Here is a 25,705-nt window from a genome sequence, read left to right on the forward strand (position 1 = left end):
AAAACTACTTTCTTAAGAACTACGTTGTGTTTAGTTTGTTGTCCAACCCCCGTACCTCCAATCTAGCAGGGGTGGCTGTGTACATACATACATACACACATCAAAACACTCGATACAGGATTTCTCTGATCTCTGCTTCTTGCACAGATATAGATTTGTTTTTTTCAGCTGTAGAAAACAGGAGTTTGCGATTTGACAGAGGCCAAGTTAATTTGGCCACCAAGTCTTGAGAAGAATGTACCACGTGCTTTGTAACCCACACATTTTTGGTGTTTTGCAATGCCAACTTTTACTGTACTACATTTTTCTCAAACTTTTTTTAACTCAAAGTTGGGTTGAGGCTAAGAATTTTATATATCGGGGGAGGGGGGGGATGTCAACAAAGATGATATTAACAGAGGTTTGAAAACACATTTTTATTATTTTTATTTCCAAACATATTTTTCAAGAATGACGTCGTGTAAGTTTTTTTTTCATTTCGTTTTAAATAACTTTCCCAGAAATTTTACAATAATTATTTAAAGGAACACTACATTATATATTTTTTAGCACATGGCCAGGTGGTTTTAGCAGCACAGCGAGTTGCTCGCAAGAGGAAGGTCGTGAGGTCAAATCCGAGTTGGAATGGGGTTGAGACTCATCATCATCATCCCTCCGGAGTCGATACAAGACCACAAGCACCGCTCTGTGGTGGTAATCCAACAGTGACTCTCAGAAGGATAGCCTCAAGGCTACCATACGAATATGGAATTGCCACCACTTGCTTTGCAGGGCTGTAAACGGAACAACGGGCACCAACGCCCTCAATTTTCAAGAGCAAAAAAGAAAGCAAACAGAAATCAATGGCTTTGAAATGTATGCATGTACATGTCGAACTTCTTTCGCACCGTACGTAGCCAACCGTACGTAGAGTGAGGGAAAAAAGTATTTGATCTCCTGCTGATTTTGTACGTTTGCCCACTGACAAAGAAATGATCAGTCTATAATTTTAATGGTATGTTTATTTGAACAGTGAGAGACAGAATAACAACAAGAAAATCCAGAAAAACGCATGTCAAAAATGTTATAAATTGATTTGCATTTTAATGAGGGAAATAAGTATTTGACCCCCTCTTAATCAGAAAGATTTCTGGCTCCCAGGTGTCTTTTATACAGGTAACGAGCTGAGATTAAGAGCACACTCTTAAAGGGAGTGCTCCTAATCTCAGCTTGTTACCTGTATAAAAGACACCTGTCCACAGAAGCAATCAATCAATCAGATTCCAAACTCTCCACTATGGCCAAGACCAAAGAGCTCTCCAAGGATGTCAGGGACAATATTGTAGACCTAAACAAGGCTGGAATGGGCTACAAGACCATTGCCAAGCAGCTTGGTGAGAAGCTGACAACAGTTGGTGCGATTATTCGCAAATGGAAGAAACACAAAAGAACTGTCAATCTCCCTCGGCCTGGGGCTCCATGCAAGATCTCACCTCGTGGAGTTGCAATGATCATGAGAACGGTGAGGAATCAGCCCAGAACTACACGGGAGGATCTTATCAATGGTCTCAAGGCAGCTGGGACCACAGTCACCAAGAAAACAATTGGTAACACACTACGCCATGAAGGACTAAAATCCTGCAGCGCCCGCAAGGTCCCCCTGGTCAAGAAAGCACATATACATGCCCGTCTGAAGTTTCCCAGTGAACATCTAAATGATTCAGAGGACAACTGGGTGAAAGTGTTGTGGTCAAATGAGACCAGAATGGAGCTCTTTGGCATCAACTCAACTCGCCGTGTTTGGAGGAGGAGGAATGCTGCCTATGACCCCAAGAACACCATCCCCACCGTCAAACATGGAGGTGGAAATATTATGCTTTGGGGATGTTTTTCTGCTAAGGGGACAGGACAACTTCACCGCATCAAAGGGACGATGGACGGGGCCATGTACCGTCAAATCTTGGGTGAGAACCTCCTTCCCTCAGCCAGGGCATTGAAAATAATGGGTCGTGGATGGGTATTCCAGCATGACAATGACCCAAAACACACGGCCAAGGCAACAAAGGAGTGGCTCAAAAAGAAGCACATTAAGGTCCTGGAGTGGCCTAGCCAGTCTCCAGACCTCAATCCGATAGAAAATCTGTGGAGGGAGCTGAAGGTTTGAGTTGCCAAACGTCAGCCTCGAAACCTTAATGACTTGGAGAAGATCTGCAAAGAGGAGTGGGACAAAATCCCTCCTGAGATGTGCAAACCTGGTGGCCAACTACAAGAGACGTTTGACCTCTGTGATTGCCAACAAGGGTTTTGCCACCAAGTACTAAGTCATGTTTTGCAGAGGGGTCAAATACTTATTTCCCTCATTAAAATGCCAATCAATTTATAAAAATTTTGACATGCGTTTTTCTGGATTTTTGTGTTGTTATTCTGTCTCTCACTGTTCAAATAAACCTACCATTAAAATTATAGACTGATCATTTCTTTGTCAGTGGGCAAACGTACAAAATCAACAGGGGATCAAATACTTTTTTCCCTCACTGTAGCCTCTTGTCACGGCAGCCCTTTTGCCCACTTCAGCAATTGTTTCTTGCTGTGGTTGTCCCACCTGATGACGGACGCTTGTGTTGCGCCCGAAACGTCGTGATTTAATTTATTTCATTTTATACCTACGTGATGACTTTACCGAAAGAACCAAAGAGTATGTATCCCTGCAGTCACGAAAACTTCAAATCTAGATCCAATTGGTTTAGTTAAAATTAAGTTTGGGATTTAATTATTAAAATGTACGTCAAATTAATCATGTCTAGAATTATTAATTCACTTACAATTAATTATAATTCTAAATAGGAAATGCAAATCGAATTGTTGCCATTATGAATTCCATTATAAATGCCACTTATGAATTACTCTCACTAGCGTAATGGACGATGTTATTTGCATTTCTTACTATTGTCCATTGTTCTGATGGTTTATTAGCCATGTTTATAAAATGTCCCTGCTATTATTCTACTTAGCCCCTGCAATCCCTCCCTTCCCATGTGGCGTGCTGGCTACTATCACGCCAGCTGTTCCACACAGGCCCTGCAAACCCTCCCTTCCCATGTGGCTTCCTTGTCGCTTTGCCCAGGTCTCCATGAAAGAGAGCTTCTAAGCTCACAGGGCCTTTCCCTAATAAACTGATTTACAAACGAATTAAATTATGAAACTTAAATTTTGCCTGAATTCCAGCTCTGAGAATTTAACATGGATGTTTGACTGCCGAGTTGATGAACATTTCCCTGCAGCAGGGAGCATGGGAAAGAGCATCTCCTAAAGTGTTTATTTAGAAAACGAGCACACCTCAACAGGAGGCATTATCTGCCGATCCGTTTCGTGTATAAAGATAACTTGGATGGTAACGTACTCAATACGCAGACAATATGTCTCCTTCATAATAATTCATAAAGGTTTTTGGGTTAGATCGCGTTATTTATAAATGTGTCGTAACCCTCCACCACCCGACACAGCCAATCAGCAAAAGAAATACGTCTCCTTCGCACGACCGCTTCTTCAAATACAAAATACATGCAGGCACTTAATAACGCAACCCACCAGCCGCACGGCCTTCTGGGAGTGCAGCATTGATTCAAAACAAGCAAGCACTGGACCGGTTGCGAAATAAGAGTGGCTCATCAGCAGTCAGGCTTGCTTGAATGCTGCTGAACCACTGGAATGTATAGGCAAGAACCCTCCCTTGAGATATAAAATAATCTGAACACATTTGTCAATAACACTACCTTATATAACACTGTCAATAACAGGCAATAATACTGGGCCGCCTTGGTGATGAGGCATTAACTACGTCACCTGGTATCCAGGTCATGGGTTCGATCGCGGTCCTGATGCCTGCTGCGTATTTGTAGTTTGCGTGTCTGTTCGGGTCCTCCGATTTTTCCCTTCACACACGTTTAAAATATTTGGCTGCTATGAATTTCCACATGATAACCCACTTCATTGGACTATAATTTGTGATAACCAGGTAGCTTCTGAAAAAAAGTATTATAGCTCAGTGGGCCTTACCTGGCAAAACAAAAATAGTTGAGTAGTAATATAAAAGAAAATGCATGTAACAGGCAACGTTTTTGGACAATGCCCCCCCTTTCAGAGGACAGACAAGCGAGAGAGGCGCCTCTAAGCTCCGAGTAGAAGATGTTGACGCAAATGATACCTTGGCTTCTCCAAGTGCTATGAAAAAGGGCCATTGCTGAAAACGTCGCCCTTTACATGCTTTTACCTTAAGGCCACGGTGTTTTTGACGAATGCGTTCGGAGGGCAGTTGTGCCTCTGCAACCACCGCCCAACTCAGCCGTAGCAGCAGTGGCGGCGTCACCAAATTATCTAAAAACTTTGAGACAGGGAGAGAAGATACGATCTGAGTTCAGATACCATCGGGGGGAAGCGGTGTGTGGGTAGGTGGTGGTTACGTTGCTAAACGTACAAAATCCAAGGGGTCGGAGTTCCAGTACGGGTGTCCAAAGTTGAACGGATTAGAGCCACGCCATCAGCGACGTCGTATTTCTCCCCTCACCGTGGGCTGTTCTCGAATAAGCGGGGGAGAGGGGGGGGGGGGCTGATTCAACGGCCCTGAAAGATATCCTGATGGGATTTGTCGTTCTGTGACATAGACGCCGATAGCGCGATAGGTTAACAAAAAATATTGCTGGAGGCGAAATGAAATAGGTGAATAAACATGTCCACGTTGATGTGAACATCAGTGGCGCGCCCCGATGAACATTTCCAAGAGAGCATTTTTTTTTTAAATAGCGAACCAAGTCAGACGGGGGTATGCGGCGGTGGCTAGATGTTAACTATCTCGCCTAGTATGCAGGAGGTCGTTGGTTTGATCCCAACCCTGACGCCTACTGTATATTTGGAGTTTGCGTGGCTCTCTCTCCCCGTGTTCATGTGGATTTTTATCCGGGTCCTCCGGTTTTTCCCTCCACATTTAGAATCAACGTCACACATTTAGAGTATTTTTTCTGCTATACTGTACATTTCCACACTTTTTTGAGTTATCATTTGCGGCCAGGTCGCTTCTGAAAAAGAGCTCCGTGGGACTTACCTGGTAAAATAAAGATACGCGTAGCTAAATCTATTATAAAAGCCTGGCGTTCCGTGTGTCCGTTTGTCTATTTGTCCGTCAACTAAATTATGAGGAGCCTTTCAGAAGGCCTGAATCATACAAGTTATAGAAAGTGGACCCCCCCCCCCAAGTGTGGGGGTAAAAAGTTGATCCAACAGGTTTACAATAATAAAATTATTTTGTAGGCATTTGTACAATTGTCAGTAGTATCATGAGACCTCCCTTTCCAGTATCACAATATAAGAAGAGGTTTCCCTTGCTGGCAATAAAACAGTTGTGTTAAGATGTTAAAACACCAAACAGGAACCTTTGCAAGGAATCATGTCACTGCATTAACCAAATATCCTACTTGTGGTGAACATGCATACAAAACACATGCTCTGGTCGTCTATGATGATGCATTGTCTTTGGAACTGATTGATTTAGAGCCTAGTCTCAAACAGTGTTAGACCAGAGGACGCCAAAAGGCGAACAGCACAAAGACAACGCCCGACCAGGGCATTTATCGCTCGGGGTGACCAGATACAACATTGTGGTGCGTTGTCGTTGTGCAACATTGTAGCTGCTCACCCGATCTATATATTATTATAGATGATACACTGGACCACCACCACCATAGTAGTATCCAGGGCGGCTGCTGGATTCGAAACCTTGAACCTCGGCAGCAAGCGGCGGACGCGTGACCACCACAAAATCCACAATTGATATCCCAATGAAGTGGCTTATTGACAAATATTCTAAACTCACGTTGAATCTAAATGTGGACGGGAAAAACCTGAAGACCCGGAGAAAAATCCACGCAACCACGAGCAGAGAGACACGGAAACTCCAAATATCAGGCATTTTCAGGGGTCAGGATCGAACAGACGACCTCCTGTACACAAGGCGAGGTAGTTAACATCTCCTAGCCATCGCGGCGCCCCAAGGGTCTAAGTGAGGGGGTTTCATCGGCCGATCGATGCGAGGCCAAGGGGGGGTCTCCGTTCCATCTTTCCGGCGAGCGTTCCTGCTACACCCCCGCATTGCGCATGTTCACGACATTAACAATCGCAGACTTTGTCACTTTTGCAACGATTGCTAAATCGTTTCGTTTAACTTTGACCGATAGGGGGGGGGGGGTGGGGGGGGTGGGGGGAAACAAAAAAACCCACCCACACAATGTCATGACACCGCATCTACCCTCACTTCTGATGTGGCGTTTTTCTCACACCCTGGCCAGTAGCCAGAGCGGACCCAGATGGCCGGTCTCCTGGGTGTCGTGGCGGCCCTGTGGGGAGTCCTGTGCCTCGCCCGGGTGCCCCTGGCGGCGGGCGGTGACGTGTACCTGGACAGAGCAGTTGCACTGATGGCGAAGGTGCCGCTTATAGACGGGTGAGTCGAGACTTCTTAGGGGGGAGTGTGGGGGGTGCGTGGGACGGAGCGGCAAGCCACCGCCTCCACTGCCTCTGTCGTGGGCCGAGTGGAGGTGCGCGGTGGAGGGAGCGAGATCCTCACGATCCTTTGCTCAAAATCGGGAAATGTGTTCCCATATTGCTGTACTATCATATGGTACTCACTGTTATTTGTCCCGCCGTCTCACTGAGTGTGCATCGTTGTACATCGTGTCTCGCCAAACTTTGTCATTATATCATTTATGGGGAAATGAAACCAATGATGCAAACCTTCCCATTGAAACGATGGGGGGAGAAGTTCTTAAATCTCTCCCACCTGCCTCTGTCCAGCCAGCGGTGTAAATGGATTCACCACAGTTCGTCAATCGGCATCGCGCGTGTGGGGTAAAGCGAGACATCTCGTTAGCGTCGAAGAGTCGACCAGCTTCTCGATGGCTCCCAACAGTGGAGGCCATTACATCAGCAGTGGCGTGAGCCATGCAGCTGCAGTGCTGCACCTTTGCCTTTGTATTTATGTTGCACTTCTTTCGCACCGTACGTAGCCAACAGAGCGCAGCAGAGCTGAAATAGGAGAGCTGTCGGTGCACTCAATACTGTAAACATTCTACTGGAATCAATCACTGGCTCCTGACCTCCGAAAACAGTGATCAATTAGGAACACGGCGGGGTTGATCGGCGGTTCGCGTGTGGTGGAAAAAGTGTCGGGACTACCACCAAGACACCTGGCCAGCATGGAAGAAGAGGCCAAGTATCCTTCAGAGGGGCTCCCCCCCCCCCCCTCTTTCTCTGTCTGGAGAGTTCCCTCTCGAGTGAAGGACTCTTCTGCCGGCCCTGGCGTCGCCAAGCAAATTGCAGAGCTGTGCCTTTTCCCCGTACCCTGAATCTTGGCTGCGTGGGGGGTTGCTGTTCCCCGCAGACACAACGACTTGCCGTGGCGCCTCAGGGATGTGTACAAGAATGAGATCTACGACAAAGTGAACCTGAACAACATCGCCACCACTCACACCAGCATGAGCCGCCTGCGTGCTGGGCGTGTCGGTGGGCAGGTGCCAACGCAACCCACCAAACACCACCACCACCACCACACCTGCTAACACCACCACGGCCACCACAGCCACAACCGTCAACACTACCAACACCACCACAACCGCCAGCACCACCACCATCACCATGATCACCGCCATCAACCACAACCACGAACACCATCACCACTACCACGACCACCAGCATCACCATGATCACCGCCATCACCAATACCACTACAAAGACAAAGATCTCCCGTATAGCCTTACCAGACGTGGGGCAAGTGCTGTTAGCGAGCACCTATGAAGGCCATCACGGCACACGAGGGGGTAGGTGGCCGGCCAGCACCACGCGATAAACCACTTTCGTTGAGCTATCATTTGTGGTTGCCATGTCGCATCTGAAAAAGAGCTACGTCGCTCAGTGGGCCTTACCTGGTAAAACAAAAATTGTTTAATAGTTAACAATTTTACCAACAAACTTGTCACCATGAGAATTGGTGATGCTTTCCTGGGAAAACAAGCCGCAATAATAACAATCCCACTTAACCCACTTATATACACAGCAGGCACTGTGAGTGGTCGCGACAACGGGGTGCATTCGTCTTTGTCGACCCGTCGGAGCAGTTCTGGGCCGTGTACACGCCGTGTGACACGGCCGGACGGGACGCCGTCCGCTACTCCCTGGAGCAGATCGACGTCGTCCACAGGATGGTGAAGGAGTACGCGGACACGCTCACCTTCGTCACCTCCTCCACCGGTACCCTACTCAGACACGCTCACCTTCGTCACCTCCTCCACCGGTACCCTACTCAGACACGCTCACCTTCGTCACCTCCTCCACCGGTACCCTACTCAGACACGCTCACCTTCGTCACCTCCTCCACCGGTACCCTACTCAGACACGTTCACCTTCGTCACCTCGTCTACCGGTACCCTACTCAGACACGCTCACCTTCGTCACCTCCTCCACCGGTACCGTACTCAGACACGCTCACCTTCGTCACCTCCTCCACCGGTACCCTACTCAGACACGCTCACCTTCGTCACCTCCTCCACCAGTACCCTACTCAGACACGCTCACCTTCGTCACCTCCACCGGTACCCTACTCAGACACGTTCACCTTCGTCACCTCCTCCACCGGTACCCTACTCAGACACGCTCACCTTCGTCACCTCCTCCACCGGTACCCTACTCAGACACGTTCACCTTCGTCACCTCCTCCACCGGTACCCTACTCAGACACGCTCACCTTCGTCACCTCCTCCACCGGTACCCTACTCAGACACGTTCACCTTCGTCACCTCCACCGGTACCCTACTCAGACACGCTCACCTTCGTCACCTCATCTACCGGTACCCTACTCAGACACGCTCACCTTCGTCACCTCCTCCACCGGTACCCTACTCAGACACGTTCACCTTCGTCACCTCATCTACCGGTACCCTACTCAGACACGCTCACCTTCGTCACCTCCTCCACCGGTACCCTACTCAGACACGTTCACCTTCGTCACCTCGTCTACCGGTACCGTACTCAGACACGTTCACCTTCGTCACCTCCTCTACCGGTACCCTACTCAGACACGTTCACCTTCGTCACCTCCTCCACCGGTACCCTACTCAGACACGTTCACCTTCGTCACCTCCTCCACCGGTACCCTACTCAGACACGTTCACCTTCGTCACCTCGTCTACCGGTACCGTACTCAGACACGTTCACCTTCGTCACCTCCACCGGTACCCTACTCAGACACGCTCACCTTCGTCACCTCCTCCACCGGTACCCTACTCAGACACGCTCACCTTCGTCACCTCGTCTACCGGTACCATACTCAGACACGCTCACCTTCGTCACCTCCTCCACCGGTACCCTACTCAGACACGTTCACCTTCGTCACCTCGTCTACCGGTACCGTACTCAGACACGTTCACCTTCGTCACCTCCACCGGTACCCTACTCAGACACGCTCACCTTCGTCACCTCCTCCACCGGTACCCTACTCAGACACGCTCACCTTCGTCACCTCGTCTACCGGTACCATACTCAGACACGCTCACCTTCGTCACCTCCTCCACCGGTACCGTACTCAGACACGTTCACCTTCGTCACCTCCTCTACCGGTACCGTACTCACACACGTTCACCTTCGTCACCTCCTCTACCGGTACCGTACTCAGACACGCTCACCTTCGTCACCTCCTCTACCGGTACTGACCGAGCCGAATCTATACACATGCATCAGCTCATCATCATCATGCCTCCCTCTGAAGTCAATAAAATGAGTACCACTTTGTGAGGAAGTCGACAGTGGTTGTTTTATCATCGATGGTGGATAAACTCGTCCCTGCCATAGGAATGTGGAATTTCCGTACATATGAGTGGGATGATTTTTAAAGTTTGACGTTTTCTAGTTTGTGGAACTGCGTCAATGATTAAACCGAGGACTCAAGTACAGTGAGATGTTGGTCTCAGTCCGGACAGCCGCATAGAGGCCCACAGACTCACTCACACAGAGACAAATATACTCACTCACACAGAGACAAACAGACTCACACAGAGACAAATAGACTCACTCACACAGATACACAAATAGACTCACTCACACAGATACACAAATAGACTCACTCACACAGAGACACAAATAGACTCACACACACAGAGACAAATAGACTCACACAGAGACAAATATACTCACTCACACAGAGACAAATAGACTCACTCACACAGAGACAAATAGACTCACTCACACAGAGACAAATAGACTCACTCACACAGAGACAAATAGACTCACACAGAGACAAATAGACTCACTCACACAGAGACAAATAGACTCACTCACACAGAGACAAATATACTCACTCACACAGAGACACAAATATACTCACTCACACAGAGACACAAATATACTCACTCACACAGAGACACAAATATACTCACTCACACAGAGACACAAATATACTCACTCACACAGAGACACACATAGACTCACTCACACAGAGACACAAATAGACTCACTCACACAGAGACACAAATATACTCACTCACACAGAGACAAACAGACTCACACAGAGACAAATAGACTCACTCACACAGAGACACAAATAGACTCACTCACACAGAGACACAAATAGACTCACTCACACAGAGACACAAATAGACTCACTCACACAGAGACAAATAGACTCACACAGAGACAAATAGACTCACTCACACAGAGACACAAGTAGACTCACAAAGAGACAATAGACTCACACACACAGAGACAAATATACTCACTCACACAGAGACACAAGTAGACTCACAAAGAGACAAATAGACTCACGAAGAAACAAATAACCTCACTCACACAGAGACAAATATACTCACTCACACAGAGACACAAATAGACTCACTCACACAGAGACAAATATACTCACTCACACAGAGACAAACAGACTCACACAGAGACAAATAGACTCACTCACACAGAGACAAACAGACTAACTCACACAGAGACAAATAGACTCACTCACACAGAGACACAAGTAGACTCACACAGAGACAAATAGACTCACACACACAGAGATAAATAGACTCACACACACACAGAGACAAATAGACTCACACACACAGAGACAAATAGACTCACTCACACAGAGACAAATATACTCACTCACACAGAGACAAATAGACTCACTCACACAGAGACAAATAGACTCACTCACACAGAGACAAATAGACTCACTCACACAGAGACAAATAGACTCACACACACAGAGATAAATAGACTCACACACACAGAGACAAATAGACTCACACAGAGACAAATATACTCACTCACACAGAGACAAATAGACTCACTCACACAGAGACAAATATACTCACTCACACAGAGACAAATAGACTCACACAGAGACAAATAGACTCACTCACACAGAGACAAATAGACTCACTCACACAGAGACAAATATACTCACTCACACAGAGACAAACAGACTCACACAGAGACAAATAGACTCACTCACACAGAGACAAACAGACTAACTCACACAGAGACAAACAGACTCACACAGAGACAAATAGACTCACTCACACAGAGACAGAAGTAGACTCACACAGAGACAAATAGACTCACACACACAGAGACAAATAGACTCACTCACACAGAGACAAATAGACTCACTCACACAGAGACAGAAGTAGACTCACACAGAGACAAATAGACTCACACACACAGAGACAAATAGACTCACTCACACAGAGACAAATAGACTCACTCACACAGAGACAAATAGACTCACACACACAGAGACAAACAGACTCACACAGAGACAAATAGACTCACTCACACAGAGACACAAATAGACTCACTCACACAGAGACACAAATAGACTCACTCACACAGAGACACAAATAGACTCACTCACACAGAGACAAATAGACTCACACAGAGACAAATAGACTCACTCACACAGAGACACAAGTAGACTCACAAAGAGACAATAGACTCACACACACAGAGACAAATATACTCACTCACACAGAGACACAAGTAGACTCACAAAGAGACAAATAGACTCACGAAGAAACAAATAACCTCACTCACACAGAGACAAATATACTCACTCACACAGAGACACAAATAGACTCACTCACACAGAGACAAATATACTCACTCACACAGAGACAAATAGACTCACTCACACAGAGACAAATATACTCACTCACACAGAGACAAATAGACTCACACAGAGACAAATAGACTCACTCACACAGAGACAAATAGACTCACTCACACAGAGACAAATAGACTCACAATGAGACAAATAGACTCACACACACAGAGATAAATAGACTCACACACACAGAGACAAATATGCTCACTCACACAGAGACAAATAGACTCACACACACAGAGACAAATAGACTCACACACACAGAGACAAATATACTCACTCACACAGAGACAAATAGACTCACTCACACAGAGACAAACAGACTCACACAGAGACAAATAGACTCACACACACAGATGTGATGTGTGTGTGGGGGTGTGTGTGGGAGGGGGGGGGTATGTGTGTGTGGGGGGAGGTAATGTGTGTGTGGGGGAGGGGGTGTGTGTGGGGGAGGGGTCCCTATTCATAGAAAGTCGCTGTACTAATGGTGATTGACACCTTATTTGTTGCAGGTGTCTCTAATTTTCATCAACAGCTTTCCCTATTACAGGTGGACCCCACCCTCCATTGTGTTCTACCTTGATACTTATTGGTGCAATGTGACATCATTCCCCCCCTTGGGAAGTCAATGCTCCATTGGCTCTCACCACACATGGTGCACTGGACTTGCTTCCTCTAGTTCACACACTCCTTATGGCTCACTTCGGTTCAAGAAACCTGCTCCTACATTGTCACAGCCCTTCAATAGCCTCACATGATATTGATATGGCTGGAGGGCCAAGATCCATCGCATCGCTATTATTCTCCAGTCTAGCCCGGTCTAGATGGAGCAAAGGTTGGTGGTCAGTTTCCAGGAAAATCTTTTGCCACGAAATATATCCGAAATTTTTGTAACCACCCATACCAAGGCTAAGCACTCCCTCTCGATGGTCGAGTACCGGCATTCCCGATCCAAAAGTTTGCATCTTGCATAGAGCACCGGGAATGATTCTCCATCATGTTCTCCAGACCTGTCTCTGATGCATCAGTCCCTAACACAAATGGTTTTATCTCGTCAGCCAACCTCAAGATCGGCTCGTGCGTCAGAGCCGTCTTGAGCGTCTCACGGCTTTGCATTGTCTCAATATCCCACTCTGTTGTATTCCCTTTTTTGTTTTGTCTCTTCAGGGTTTGGCTGCCTTTGGAAACTTTGGGATACATTTCTGGTAGTATCCCACCAGCCCAAGATATGACCTTAGCGCCTTATTTTTGGGAGTCTTTGCTTCAGCTATCTTGCCAATTTTGTTTTCCTGTGGCCGGATATGCCACCTTCTCCCACACAACGTCCCAGACAGTCCATCACTGTCATCCCAACCTCCTACTTGGTTGGTCTCGCCATGAGGTTGTTCTCTGTAAGTCTATGGAAGACTGTCTCCAGCACCCTTAGGTGTTCCTCCCAGCTCTTTGTGTGGATTACAATGTCATCCATATAGTTCAAAACCTGTGGGATCCCCTTCAGTAGGCACCTCATTAGCCTACTGAACACCGATGGAGCATTCACAACCCCAAAGGGCATTATCTGCCATGGATATACGCCATCATGGATTGTGAAGGCCCTTTAATGTCGATCCCATGGGTCTATGGGAATTTGCCAGTAACCTTTTGTTAAATCAAGCATTGTGAAGTCCTGTGACCCTGCCAACTGTGAAAATAGGACCTCCTGGTTGAGGATGGGTTCTGCATCCCCAACTGTCATTTTATTAAGTCGAATATAGCGTACACAGAACCGTATGAACCCATCTGGTTTTCCCACATAAACCACTGGACTTGCATATTGGGAGTCAGAATCTTCAATCACCCCCATTTTCTTCATAGAGGCCATCTCTGACTCGAACTGCTCTTTAACCGCGAGTTGTACCGGGTAAGGTCTCTGCAGAGTCGGTGTTCGATCTGTTAATGCCAACGGGAACGTTGCTAGGTCTGTGCTTCCTGGTTTTGTTGTTAGCATGTGTCTGATATGCCAGCAGAAGTATCCTCACTTCTTCCTGTTATTCAAGACTCAACTCGGGATACATTTTAACATCAGCCCAGTTCTCCTTATTCTTTGGTAACGGCATCAATCCAATCTCTGGTTCCCCTACACTCTCAGCCTCATCCGCCAATTGAATGTTGCCTGCTATTGCAATTGGTTCACCCTCGGTTTCCTGTCCTCTCACATTCCCATTCTTTCTCGCCTTTGGCTTTGCTCTTTCCACGTACTCGTTTATTATGTTGGCATGGTACAAGCGTTCCGTACCCTCAACACTTTTTCAGTAGTCAGCCAATCCGAACTTTATCGGTGACTACATACGGCCCCCTCCACTTCAACATTCGCTTGTTGTGTGACGTCGACAGAAGTAGCAAGACCCGCTCACCTCCAATAAACGTGCGGTCTTTTTCCCCACGGTCACACCACTGCCTCTGTTTGCCCACTGCTACCTTCAAGGACTCTCTTGCTAGCCGACACGTTTGTTCAAGTCGTTCCCGAAGCTCGAAGACATACTGGTAAGTAGTTCTTACCTCACTTTCAGTTTCCTCTTTGGTCCACAGCTCTTTCAGGATTGACAGTGGACTTTAGACCGAGCGTCCATCAAGCAGTTCAAAGGGTGAAACCCGAAACTTTCTTGTGGTGTTTCTCTATACGCGACGAGCAGTACAGGGAGATATCTGTCCCAGCTACGTGGCTGTTCACTTGCCATTCGCCTCAACATAGTCTTAAGTGTACCGTTGAATCGCACTACCAACCCATTACATTTTGGGTTGTATGGGGTGGTATGCAATTATCTTACAGACAAAGGTCTGCAAACCTCCGACATCATTTCAGCCGTGAACTGCGTTCCCCTGTCACTCAAGATCTCCTTGGGTACACGAACCTGAGAAAATATATGGACCAGGGCTTCTGCTACTTCCACTGTGTCAATACCTTTAAGAGAATATGCCTCCGGAGAGTGTCGCATAGTCCACTGCGGTTAAGATATATCGGTATCCATTCCCAGACATTGGTAAGGGCCTCACCAAATCAACAGCGACCCTCTGAAAAGGTGTGTTAATTAGTGGCATCTGACCCAGTGGCACTTTAGACACCCGACCCTTCGCAATCGTGCGCTGATATATATTACACAACTGGCAAAATCGTTGCACATCACGATTAACTCCTGGCCAATAAAAGCTTGCCAACACCCTGTGTTGAGGTCGCTTTACACCCATCTGACTGGCCATTGTGGAATCACGTGCCAAAGACAACGCTTGTCACACAATTTATGCGAGACCATCAATTGTCGGAATGTAGGACCCTTTTCTAAATTGGGATTCTGGAATTCTGCGTAGCAAATTCTGGTAAATAATAATTCTAGCAGTGATTCCTACACCAGAATTCCATACCTTGCCTTACTTTGCATTCCTACAGAGATCAGTTAGACTCAGATCCTCCCTCTGTAATTTTATCAACCTTTCCGAGGTGATCTCTGCATCTATGCCCGTGGAAACCTTCAAGGCTTTGGTCCCCATTTTCTCCCTCTTAGCTTGTCCTCGGGTAACCACTCCTTGAGCGAACTCTCTAGAGGGTATTATTCCCTTCACTATTTGACCGTGGCAGGTGGAATCCGGCATCTGTGGATCCCTCGTCTCTTGGACATTACCAGTCACCAACACGAATAGTGGGTGTTCCATACAGAGAGCTTTTACCTTCCATTTTAAGTATGGAGTGTCCAATTCAATATTGGCTGGGGGACAAAGTCATGCAGTCTTATCCATTAAGTATCCATTAAGATGCACATACTTTCCTCACCTGTCATGTCATTTGTATCAACCAGGTGCTTAGCTACTATAATCCCACTGCAACCTGTATCACGGAGGACTGTTACATGATGTTCTACCTCTACAGATTTTAGGATTCCAGGTTGGGTTGGATATTGCCTCTGATCCGCCCATCGGCCCTGTCGTGGTGCATGCAAACCATCATCGTAAACTATGACGTGTCCTTTCCCTGATTTTACAGTGGGCGGGTTTCCCATTAATCCTGTGTGGACCCTAGGGTCATCCACTGGCCACAATCACGAGCTATATGGCCACATTTGCCACATTTATAGAAATTAACTGTCCGCTGAGTATTGGCACGCCTAGGCCCCACACTCTGCTTATACACAGGTTTTTGACTCATGACCTCATGGCTGGGATTCACTACCGGTCCACTAGTTATGTCCCTGGTACTAATATGTCCTATAACGGGTTGCAAGGTACTGCTCAGCCAGCATTACTACCGTCTTAATATCTGTGGAAACCCGTTCCCGCAGAAACACTGCTAATTGTAGTGTACTTGCACGAAGCGCTTGCTCCCGTAGCAGTAAATCTCGAAGACCTTCATACGTTTTGGCGCACAACAAACTGCCCAAAGCTCTCACGCTTTTCAGGTCTGCCCAATGGGAATTTGTTTCGAAACCCTTCCTCGTTCAACTCGTGCCACTCCATTAGTACGACTTTGAGCTTATCGTAGTCTGCTGCATCATCATTCTCCAAATGATGGTAGACTAGGACAATCTTCCCAGTTAACAGTGCACTAATATTGATTGCCCAGTCACGCCTCGGCCAATCATAGCATTCGGCGTACCGCTCGAAACGCTGTAATGAACTCAGATCCGCAGTGTCATAGTACGGTGTGCTAACCGCTGCGCCACCACTTCCCCGTACACTTGCATGAGTCCATGGCAAGTGTTGACACAGACAGAATTACCACACAGGCCACACAGACAGACAAAGATCCCCTGTACAGCCTTTAACACACCGTTGGGGCAAGTGCTGTTGGTTTGGGGCAAGTGCTGTTAGCGAGCACCTATCGAGGCCGAAATGGCATACGTCGGTGTGGGTGGCCAAAACCACGTCCTGCCACCTTTGTCTCCCCAGTGCTGATGCTTTGCAGACCACACCAGGTACTTATTTAGGGTTGAGTCATCCTAAGGAAGGCCCAGGACCGGTTCAAATTGTTTAAAGTAATCTCAACTTATTTTTATTTTACCAGGTAAAGCACACTGAGCTGTATAGCGCTATTTCAGCTTCTCTGCAATATGGTGGCGAGATGTTAACTACCTCGCCTGGTATACAGGAGGTCATGGGTTCGATCACGACTCTTAACACATGCTGTATATTTGGAGTTTGCGGTTTCATCCCGTGGCCGCGAGGATTTTTCTCCGGGTCCTCCGCTTTCCCCCCTCCACATTTAGAATCAACGTCAAGCGTTTAGAGTATGTGGCTATTGCTTTACATTTCCACGTCATGCTGATAAGTCGCTTCGTTGGGCTTTCATTTGTGATGGCCAGGTCGCTTCTGAAAAAGAGCTCCGTAGCTCAGTGGGCCTTACCTGGTAAAACAAAACATCGTGAGTATACTTAAGAAGTGGACGAACCGCGTGTCCCCCCCACCCGCTCCCGCCCCGGGGGAGCAGAGCTGCGGCAGGCGTTCTCCAGCAGGAAGGTGGCGAGCCTCATCGGCCTGGAGGGGGCCCATGGAGTCGACAGCAGCCTAGCCGTGCTACGGATGTTCTACTCGCTGGGCGTGCGCTACATGACGCTCACGCACAACTGCAACACGCCCTGGTAAGCCACAAAGGCAAAGATCCCCCGTGTAGCCTCAACAGACTGTTGTGGCACGGTCTGTTAGCGAGTAGCACCTATGAACGCTGGCACGGCACACGAGGGGGTGGGTGGCCAGCACCACGCCCGGCCGCCTTTGTCTCCCGAGTGGCGATGTTTACACACCGCACCAGGTACTCATTTGAGGCTGAGTCGACTATCGCTCCCCACACATGCCCACACGCACGCACGCAAATGAGAACGATTCTTATTTCCATGTCCAGGACACTTGCTCCAAAGCCTCAGGAGCTCAGACGTCTTATTACAATAATAATTTCTGACTTTAGGCTTTCATATACTTTTTCATTTAATTATGTTCATTTAGCCAAGATGATGGTATTAGTTGCGTTTAATGTGGCATGAAACACGTAACAGGTGCAGCCGTTGGTCCCTCCACCGACTCCCACCTCTAAAATAGCAAAACTACACAAACACTCTCCTGAAGCCCTCTCGTCGTGGCAAGCAGACCTCCACATTGGCCTCGAGCTCCTGAACCACATTGCCATACGCCAGAATGGAATGCACCATTTGGTGTGAGTAATAATGTTTAGTTCATGATAAAAGAAACTCTCCACCACCCGACACAGCCAGTTAGTAAGGGATTTGTCACGTAAACAAAACCCCAAATAGTGACTACTTCAGTGTGTTGGAGAGTACATCCACAACATTTAGAATTTCAGGGTCAAAAGTTTGACCCTTTATGTTTTTCGTCGAGGCCACGCGCTAGTTTTGTGCCAAAATTCTTGCCAAGAAACGTTTTTTTTATATATATAAACAGTGCGAGCGTCCTTTGTGTAGCTAACTGCATCTCTCACGATCGTAGAGAAACCAGAAACGAGCAGCAATACAGCAGCGGCTGCCGCCGGGCAGCGAGGACACGGCGCTACCAACAATTACCCAAGCTCTGCAGTCCTCTACACATCAAGATCTTTTCAGCCAATTAATGAGTGCTAATGCATCACATCTTGTCCCAACCATTCCTTCGCCTTGCTACAATCTAGCCAAGGTCGCCCCCCCCCCCTAATGGCAGCCGCCCCTCTGCAGCACAAGGTGTCTACAGCTCCGGCCTGCCAAGAGGGGTTAGGTTTAATCATTGATTTTTGGGTTAGGCCACGTAAATTATTTGGTCAAATTTGTGTCTTCAAGACCCCTCCCCACCAAGCACACCCGAATAACGGCAAACGAGCCGAAACTTCCCGGCACGGCCCGTGGTGGTGAGATATTATCTCTCCCGCTTGGTGAGCAGGAGGTTGTGGGTTCGACCCCGACCCTGACTCGTATATTTGCGTTTGCATGTACTCCCTGTGGTTGCGTAAATTATTCTCCGTGTCCTCTGGTTTTTTAATTTCACATTTAGAAACATGCATTTAGATTATTTGGCTGCTGCTATAAGATTTCACGTGATGTCACTTCTTTGAGCTATCATTTGTGGCCAGGTCGCTTCTGAAAAAAAATCTACATAGCTCAGTGGGCCTTACCTGGCAAAATAAAAAATATTTAAAAGTTTTTTCTAGTTTAGTTCCACTGTGCACGCGCGTTGTGTCCCAGGTCCGAGTCGTGGCGGGTGGATGGGGGGCATGAAGAACCGACACCTTTCGACGGCCTCACCAATTTTGGAAAGGTACGAGGGGCAGCGGATTTATGTAACCTTGGCGACGATGATGACAATGCTACCACTTTTGCGATGATGACAATGCTGATTACGATAACGATTTTGACGATATAGAATTCAGCGGTGGCCAACTGGCGTCTCCCAAGCTACGTGCCGCTCTTTAATCCACCACACGCAGCTCTTTAATCCACCACACCCGGATCTTTAATCCACCACACGCGGCTCTATCGAAGGAGCATAGCGTAGAACGTGCTATCATAGTAGCAAAAAATAATGGATGTCTCCCATGTTGTGCCGAAAACTGTCAATATCTATACTACACATCTATACACGTAGCTCTTTGCACAACTCACGGGTACTCTTTGGCTCTGGCTCTGTTACAGATTGGCCACCCATGGTATAGATGATGACCATGATGATGGCGATAATGATTATGACGCCGCTGCTACTGCCGACGACAACGATGACAATGACGATGATGACGACGTTGACAATGCGCGTTTAACTTCTTTCGCACTGTACGTAGCCAACCGTGCTAATCGGAGGTGCGGACAACAATGATACCGGTGATGATGTTTATGACTGCGTAATGGTCTCTGTCTGGCCGTGGCCGCCACCGCAGGAAGTGGTGCTGGAGATGAACCGGCTGGGCATGCTGGTGGACCTGTCGCACACGTCTCGCGCCACGGCCATACGGGCGCTCGCTGTCACCGCGGCGCCCGTCATCTTCAGCCACTCCAACGCCCACGCGGTGTGCGGGCACGGGCGCAACGTGGACGACGAAGTCCTCCGGAAGCTGGTGAAGCGGGGGGGGGGGGGGGGGGGGTGGGCCACCAACGCTCCCCGCGCGCGCTCGATAATGATCGCGATGACGAGTTCTGACTCGTAACGCGTGGCCACCGCGCGGTTTACGTTCACTCGCTCTCCAATTGGTGGTACGAGGAACCACAGACGAGCGGGAAAGGATAGCCAGGCGGTGAGCCGGCGCCAAACTCAACCCCCCGCCCTCTCCCCAAGCTCTGCGGTCCTCTGTATATTAAGATGTTGTCGTACGTCATCACTTACATGTACGTTATCAGAACGGGAAAGGGTTAAAGTCGCTCCTTGACCCCTGAAGCGTTGGTTCTCATCGCCAAAGTTAAGAGGCAAACCCTGTGGCCAGTTTTCTCTTGGGTGAGTCCCTAATAGCAACACAGCTTTACACTCAAAACGTTGCTTGTCATCTAGCAGGATTGTCTCGACGAGAATTCTCCTGCAACCCCCCCCCTCACCCGCGTTACAGACAGAAGAACACGACGGGGTTAATGCAGGGATCAGCGACCGAAACAACAAGAAGATCCAATAATTGTTTTGGATTTGGTAAATAAACTCAATATTTCAAGAGCCACAAAATGCGAGTGAATAACGTCACGAAGCGGCCCTTAAAGAGCCGCATGTGGCTCCAGGGCACACAGGTTGCCGACCCCCTAAGGCTAATGCATGGACGCCCTCAACCTTCGCTGCTGGAAAGCTTGAAAGCGCTCCTGGCACTCACGGCTGCGAGTTTGTGTTTGGAGCGACGGTTCTCAATTGCTGTGTTCGCAGAAAATCAACGGTGGGATCATCATGGTCAACTTTTACCCCAACTTCGTCTCGTGCAAGGACAACGCCACGCTCTCCGAAGTGGTTGGTGAGTAGCAGTGGTCACGGATATTGAATTATCCTCATGCCCCATGGTGGAAAGTGCATTTTCCAATTCTTAATTATCCACGCTATCTCTCTGGCTTATTTATAAATGCCAGGCGCTGAAATGTTTGCAACGCCATCATCGTCCCGCTGCACAATCTGCAGATGGGTGCCACGGTGGCTAGGAGATGTAAACTACCTCGCCTCGTATACAGGAGGTCGTGGGTTTGATCCCGACCAGGACACCTGTATATATGGAGTTTGCATGTTTTCCCCGTGGTCACGTGGATTTTCCCTCACCCATTTAGAATCAACATCACGCGTTTAGAGTATTTGGCTCCTGCTTTAAATTTCCATGCAATAAGCCATTTCGTTGATCTATCAGTTGTGGCCAGGTCGCTTCTGAAACACGGCAGAACGAATTCTTCTGCCGTGACTGATCACTGTTACAACGCTGTGGGTGATCACGATATAATTTTCTCCGATACCAAGGTTCTTTGCAAACCCACAGGTTTTTATCAGAGATTTGTTCACGAGGCAATTCAAATCTATAAACACAGACACAATTTCAACCGAGAAGATGGTTTCAAATTAAGCAACCATTGGAAAGATGTTCTAAATCGAACCAAACATTAAACTAATTTTCATTGGTACAGTATATTTTTTCAAGTAGTGGTACCCCAAACTTTCGCAGCACAGGCAGGTGCACTGCCGGTGCCGATCACTGTGCTACGCCTTTCATCATAAGTCCGCCAATCAAATGCTAATTTTTATGCTAATTCCTTTGTCAAGGCACCCTAATCCCTCTCACACAGCTTAAGGGTCGTGGTCTGAGCTTGGCTCTGTTTCACTCCAGCGCAGTCTTCGAGACAGTCTGGTCCCTTCACCTGATGAGGGCCGCTTGTGTTGTGGCCGAAACGTCGTGATTTTTGTTGTTTTATTTTTTTACCTATGTGACTTTACCGAATAGAACCAAAGAGTATTGATCCTTGCAGTCACGAAAGCTTCAAATCTAGAAGCTTGGTGGGGCTTACCTGGTTCAATAAAAAAAATTGTTTAGTTTTTAGTTTACTTTCAACGCAAAACAACCCAAATGTCAGTTCTTGTCTGTTTTTCATTTCCGACGCTCACAGAATAATTGTGCGCATTCCTCTCCGCCCACAGGCCACATGCAGCACATCAAAAACCACATCGGAGTGGATCACATCGGCATTGGGAGTGATTTTGACGGCTACGATGGGTAAAAAGACAAAGATCACCTTTATAGCCTTAAAAGACTGTTGGGGCAAGTGCTGTTAACGAGTAGCACTTATGAATGGGTGGGTGGTTTAGCAGTTTCAATATATTTGGTCAGAGCACGGAAGCCCACGTTGTATTGCATAACTAATAAAAAACAGTGTACTATTTGTATTTTACCACGTAAGACCCTCTGAGCTATATAGCTATTTTTCAGAAGCGACCTGGCCACAACTGATAGCTAAAAAAGTGAGTTATTGCATGGAAATTTAAAGCAGGAGCCAAACACGTGTCATGTTGATTCTAAATGTGGAGGGAAAAAAAACGGAGGACCCAGAGAAAAATCCACATGACCACCACGGGGAGATAGACACGCAAACTCCAAATATACAGCAGCAGGCATCATAGTTTAGTTGAACTGGAAAATTGGAGGCCTGACCCTGGTGGCTTAACGTGGTCCCCGGCCGCGTGGCGTGCAGGGGCACGGAGGGGCTGGAGGACGTCTCCAAGTACCCGCACCTCATCGCTGAGCTGCTCCGGAGAGGCTGGACCGACAGCGACGTCTCCAAGGTGCTGGGGGAGAACATACTGCGCGTGTTGGCCAAGGCCGAGGAGGTGAGAAGGCGCCATCGTCTGGAGGCCACGCGGCGGTGGCGGTGGCGGTAGTGGCGGCGGTGGCGGCGGCGGTGGCGGCGGTGGTGGTTGTGGCGGCGGTGGCGGTGGTGGTGGCGGTGGTGGTGGCGGTGGTGGTGCCGGTGGCGGTGGTGGTGCCAGTCGGCGCAGGGGGTTGAACCCGTCTCAATGGTCACTGTATCTACATATGTACGTACGTTGAACTCATGGTCCACCCCAAAAAAAAACCCCAAAACCCCCCCCAAAAAACTAAAAAACCCCAGAAAACCTTGTCCACCGCACAAACGATGGCAGTAGATGCAGATCCCTGATGCACAAATGGAAAATAAAAAACTATCCAGGAGTAGTGTTCGACTGTGGTCATCCAGAACAGACTGTACAACGTCTAGCGACGCAATGCCCCGATCCACAAATACGGAGGAGACATCACAGCGATATACTCCGCTACTCCTGACGCGATTATCTGGCTCGACCACCTGAATGTCACATTATGGTTGTTGCTCTGCATCGACATCAGCCATACGGAAGAAGAATAAGAAGATGTTGAACCTCTAATCGGAGGTGCAGGGGAAGAACAACGAATTAAACACAAAAAGCAGTTCTAAAGAAATACGTTTGTCAATCTAGATGATTTAAAAGTGCACAGCTCCAGTGGCTTGCTAATATCGGGAGAACGTTCCAGACGGCCGCAGAACCGCATCTGAAAGTGCTGTGCGATGCGGTGGTGTGCAGCGGCTTCAGTTCAAGTTCAGGTTGCCACGTCAGGGTGGTAACCAAGCTCAAGACAAGATTACGTGCGAACTTGTCTACCAAAACTTTGATGGTGCTGTTTGTTTCTGGTTGCTTGGCGTTTTTGGCCATCGGGCCTGCGCTCAGCAGCTGGGTGGCAGGGAGGCGGCAGTGGCAATGCAGCAAGCAGCGCCTGGGTTCGATGTCCCACTCGGGCGCCTTCCCATGCGGAGCTTGTCCGTTCTCCCTGCTCTGCAGGGATTTACTCCGAGTCCTTTGGGTTTTATGCTGCGTAGGTGCTTTGTGTGGTCGTGCTGCATGGCTACACTGCGTGGGTGATTTGTGTAGTCGTGCTGCATGGCTACACTGCGTGGGTGATTTGTGTGGGCGTGCTGCATGGTTATACTGCGTGGGTGATTTGTGTAGTCGTGCTGCATGGCTACACTGCGTGGGTGATTTGTGTAGTCGTGCTGCATGGCCACACTGCGTGGGTGATTTGTGTGGTCGTGCTGCATGGCTACACTGCGTGGGTGATTGTGTAGTCTTGCTGCATGGCTACACTGCGTGGGTGATTTGTGTAGTCGTGTTGCATGGCTACACTGCGTGGGTGATTTGTGTGGTCGTGCTGCATGGCTACACTGCGTGGGTGGTTTGTGTAGTTGTGCTGCATGGTTACACTGCGTGGGTGATTTGTGTGGTCGTGCTGCATGGCTACACTGCGTGGGTGATTTGTGTAGTTGTGCTGCATGGCTACACTGCGTGGGTGATTTGTGTGGTCGTGCTGCATGGCTACACTGCGTGGGTGATTTGTGTAGTCGTGCTGCATGGCTACACTGCGTGGGTGATTTGTGTAGTCGTGCTGCATGGCTACACTGTGTGGGTGATTTGTGTAGTCGTGCTGCATGGCTACACTGCGTGGGTGATTTGTGTAGTCGTGCTGCATGGCTACACTGTGTGGGTGATTGTGTAGTCGTGCTGCATGGTTACACTGCGTGGGTGATTTGTGTAGTCGTGCTGCATGGCTACACTGCGTGGGTGATTTGTGTGGTCGTTCTGCATGGCTACACTGTGTGGGTGATTGTGTAGTCGTGCTGCATGGTTACACTGCGTGGGTGATTTGTGTAGTTGTGCTGCATGGCTACACTGTGTGGGTGATTGTGTAGTCGTGCTGCATGGTTACACTGCGTGGGTGATTTGTGTAGTCGTGCTGCATGGCTACACTGCGTGGGTGATTTGTGTGGTCGTGCTGCATGGCTACACTGCGTGGGTGATTTGTGTAGTCGTGCTGCATGGTTACACTGCGTGGGTGATTTGTGTGGTCGTGCTGCATGGCTACACTGCGTGGGTGATTTGTGTAGTCGTGCTGCATGGTTACACTGCGTGGGTGCGCTGCGTGGTGACGGTGCTCTCGACTGGCCTGCAGGTGCGGGATCTCTTAAATATGTCAAGGCCGGGCGAAACCAACATTCCGCAGGGCGAGGTGCGAAACGACTGTCGCACAGACCACGGCGTCGCTGAGCAGGAGGAGGAGGCGTTAGACGGACGAGGAAACATCGCGAGTGGCGACGTCGTCTGGACCGCGGTCTTCGTTCTGCTGCTGCTGTTACTCCAGTGAAGGGGGGTGGCGGAGTGGAGCAGCTAGGCCCTTTTCCAAAAAAATATATTAAGAGTGATATTTCCTATTTTGAATGTAATAGTTATTTTTGGTCTGGATTTAGCGCATTCTAAAAACGCAGTAACGGATGCCTGTGAACTCATTCCTTGAGACAACAAATGCCAAAGAAGCACCCGCTGCTGCCTCGCTCTCCCACAAAGAGACATTTGGAGGTTCATTATCCACAAGCTTTCGCTTGGAAAAGTTGTAAAATTTGATTGACCACCACCTCATAGGAATATTTGCAAACATCATGGTAGAAAACGTTAACTTGATAGAATGTATTGTTATATGATGATGTAGCTCAGGTAAAAAGGTTTAACATCACTATTTTGTATATTTAATTAACAATTACTATTACGCCA

The 25,705-nt window shown here is 48.2% G+C and overlaps 1 protein-coding gene across 2 annotated transcripts; it reads left to right on the plus strand.

Moving 5' to 3' along the window:
• Positions 1 to 6,289: 6,289 nt before the first annotated feature.
• Positions 6,290 to 25,425, plus strand: LOC116955974 (dipeptidase 1-like). Of its 2 annotated transcripts, XM_032977359.2 has the most exons (10): positions 6,290 to 6,469; positions 7,406 to 7,535; positions 8,139 to 8,271; positions 17,625 to 17,775; positions 19,360 to 19,432; positions 20,046 to 20,222; positions 21,008 to 21,092; positions 22,253 to 22,328; positions 22,804 to 22,939; positions 25,110 to 25,425. In XM_032977359.2, exons 1-10 carry the CDS (start codon positions 6,336 to 6,338, stop codon positions 25,299 to 25,301), a joined length of 1,287 nt encoding a protein of 428 aa, XP_032833250.2. In that variant the 5' UTR covers positions 6,290 to 6,335; the 3' UTR covers positions 25,302 to 25,425. The 2 variants fall into 2 exon arrangements, with proteins under 2 accessions (XP_032833250.2, XP_075910097.1); XM_076053982.1 differs by lacking the exons at positions 6,290 to 6,469; positions 7,406 to 7,535 and adding an exon at positions 7,589 to 7,841.
• The last annotated feature ends 280 nt before the right edge of the window (positions 25,426 to 25,705 follow it).

This window comes from Petromyzon marinus, chromosome 63 (genome assembly GCF_048934315.1).
Source record: "Petromyzon marinus isolate PM22_M1 ecotype Great Lakes invasive population chromosome 63, UKy_Petmar_22M1.pri1.0, whole genome shotgun sequence".
Classification (NCBI taxonomy): Eukaryota; Metazoa; Chordata; class Hyperoartia; order Petromyzontiformes; family Petromyzontidae; genus Petromyzon; species Petromyzon marinus.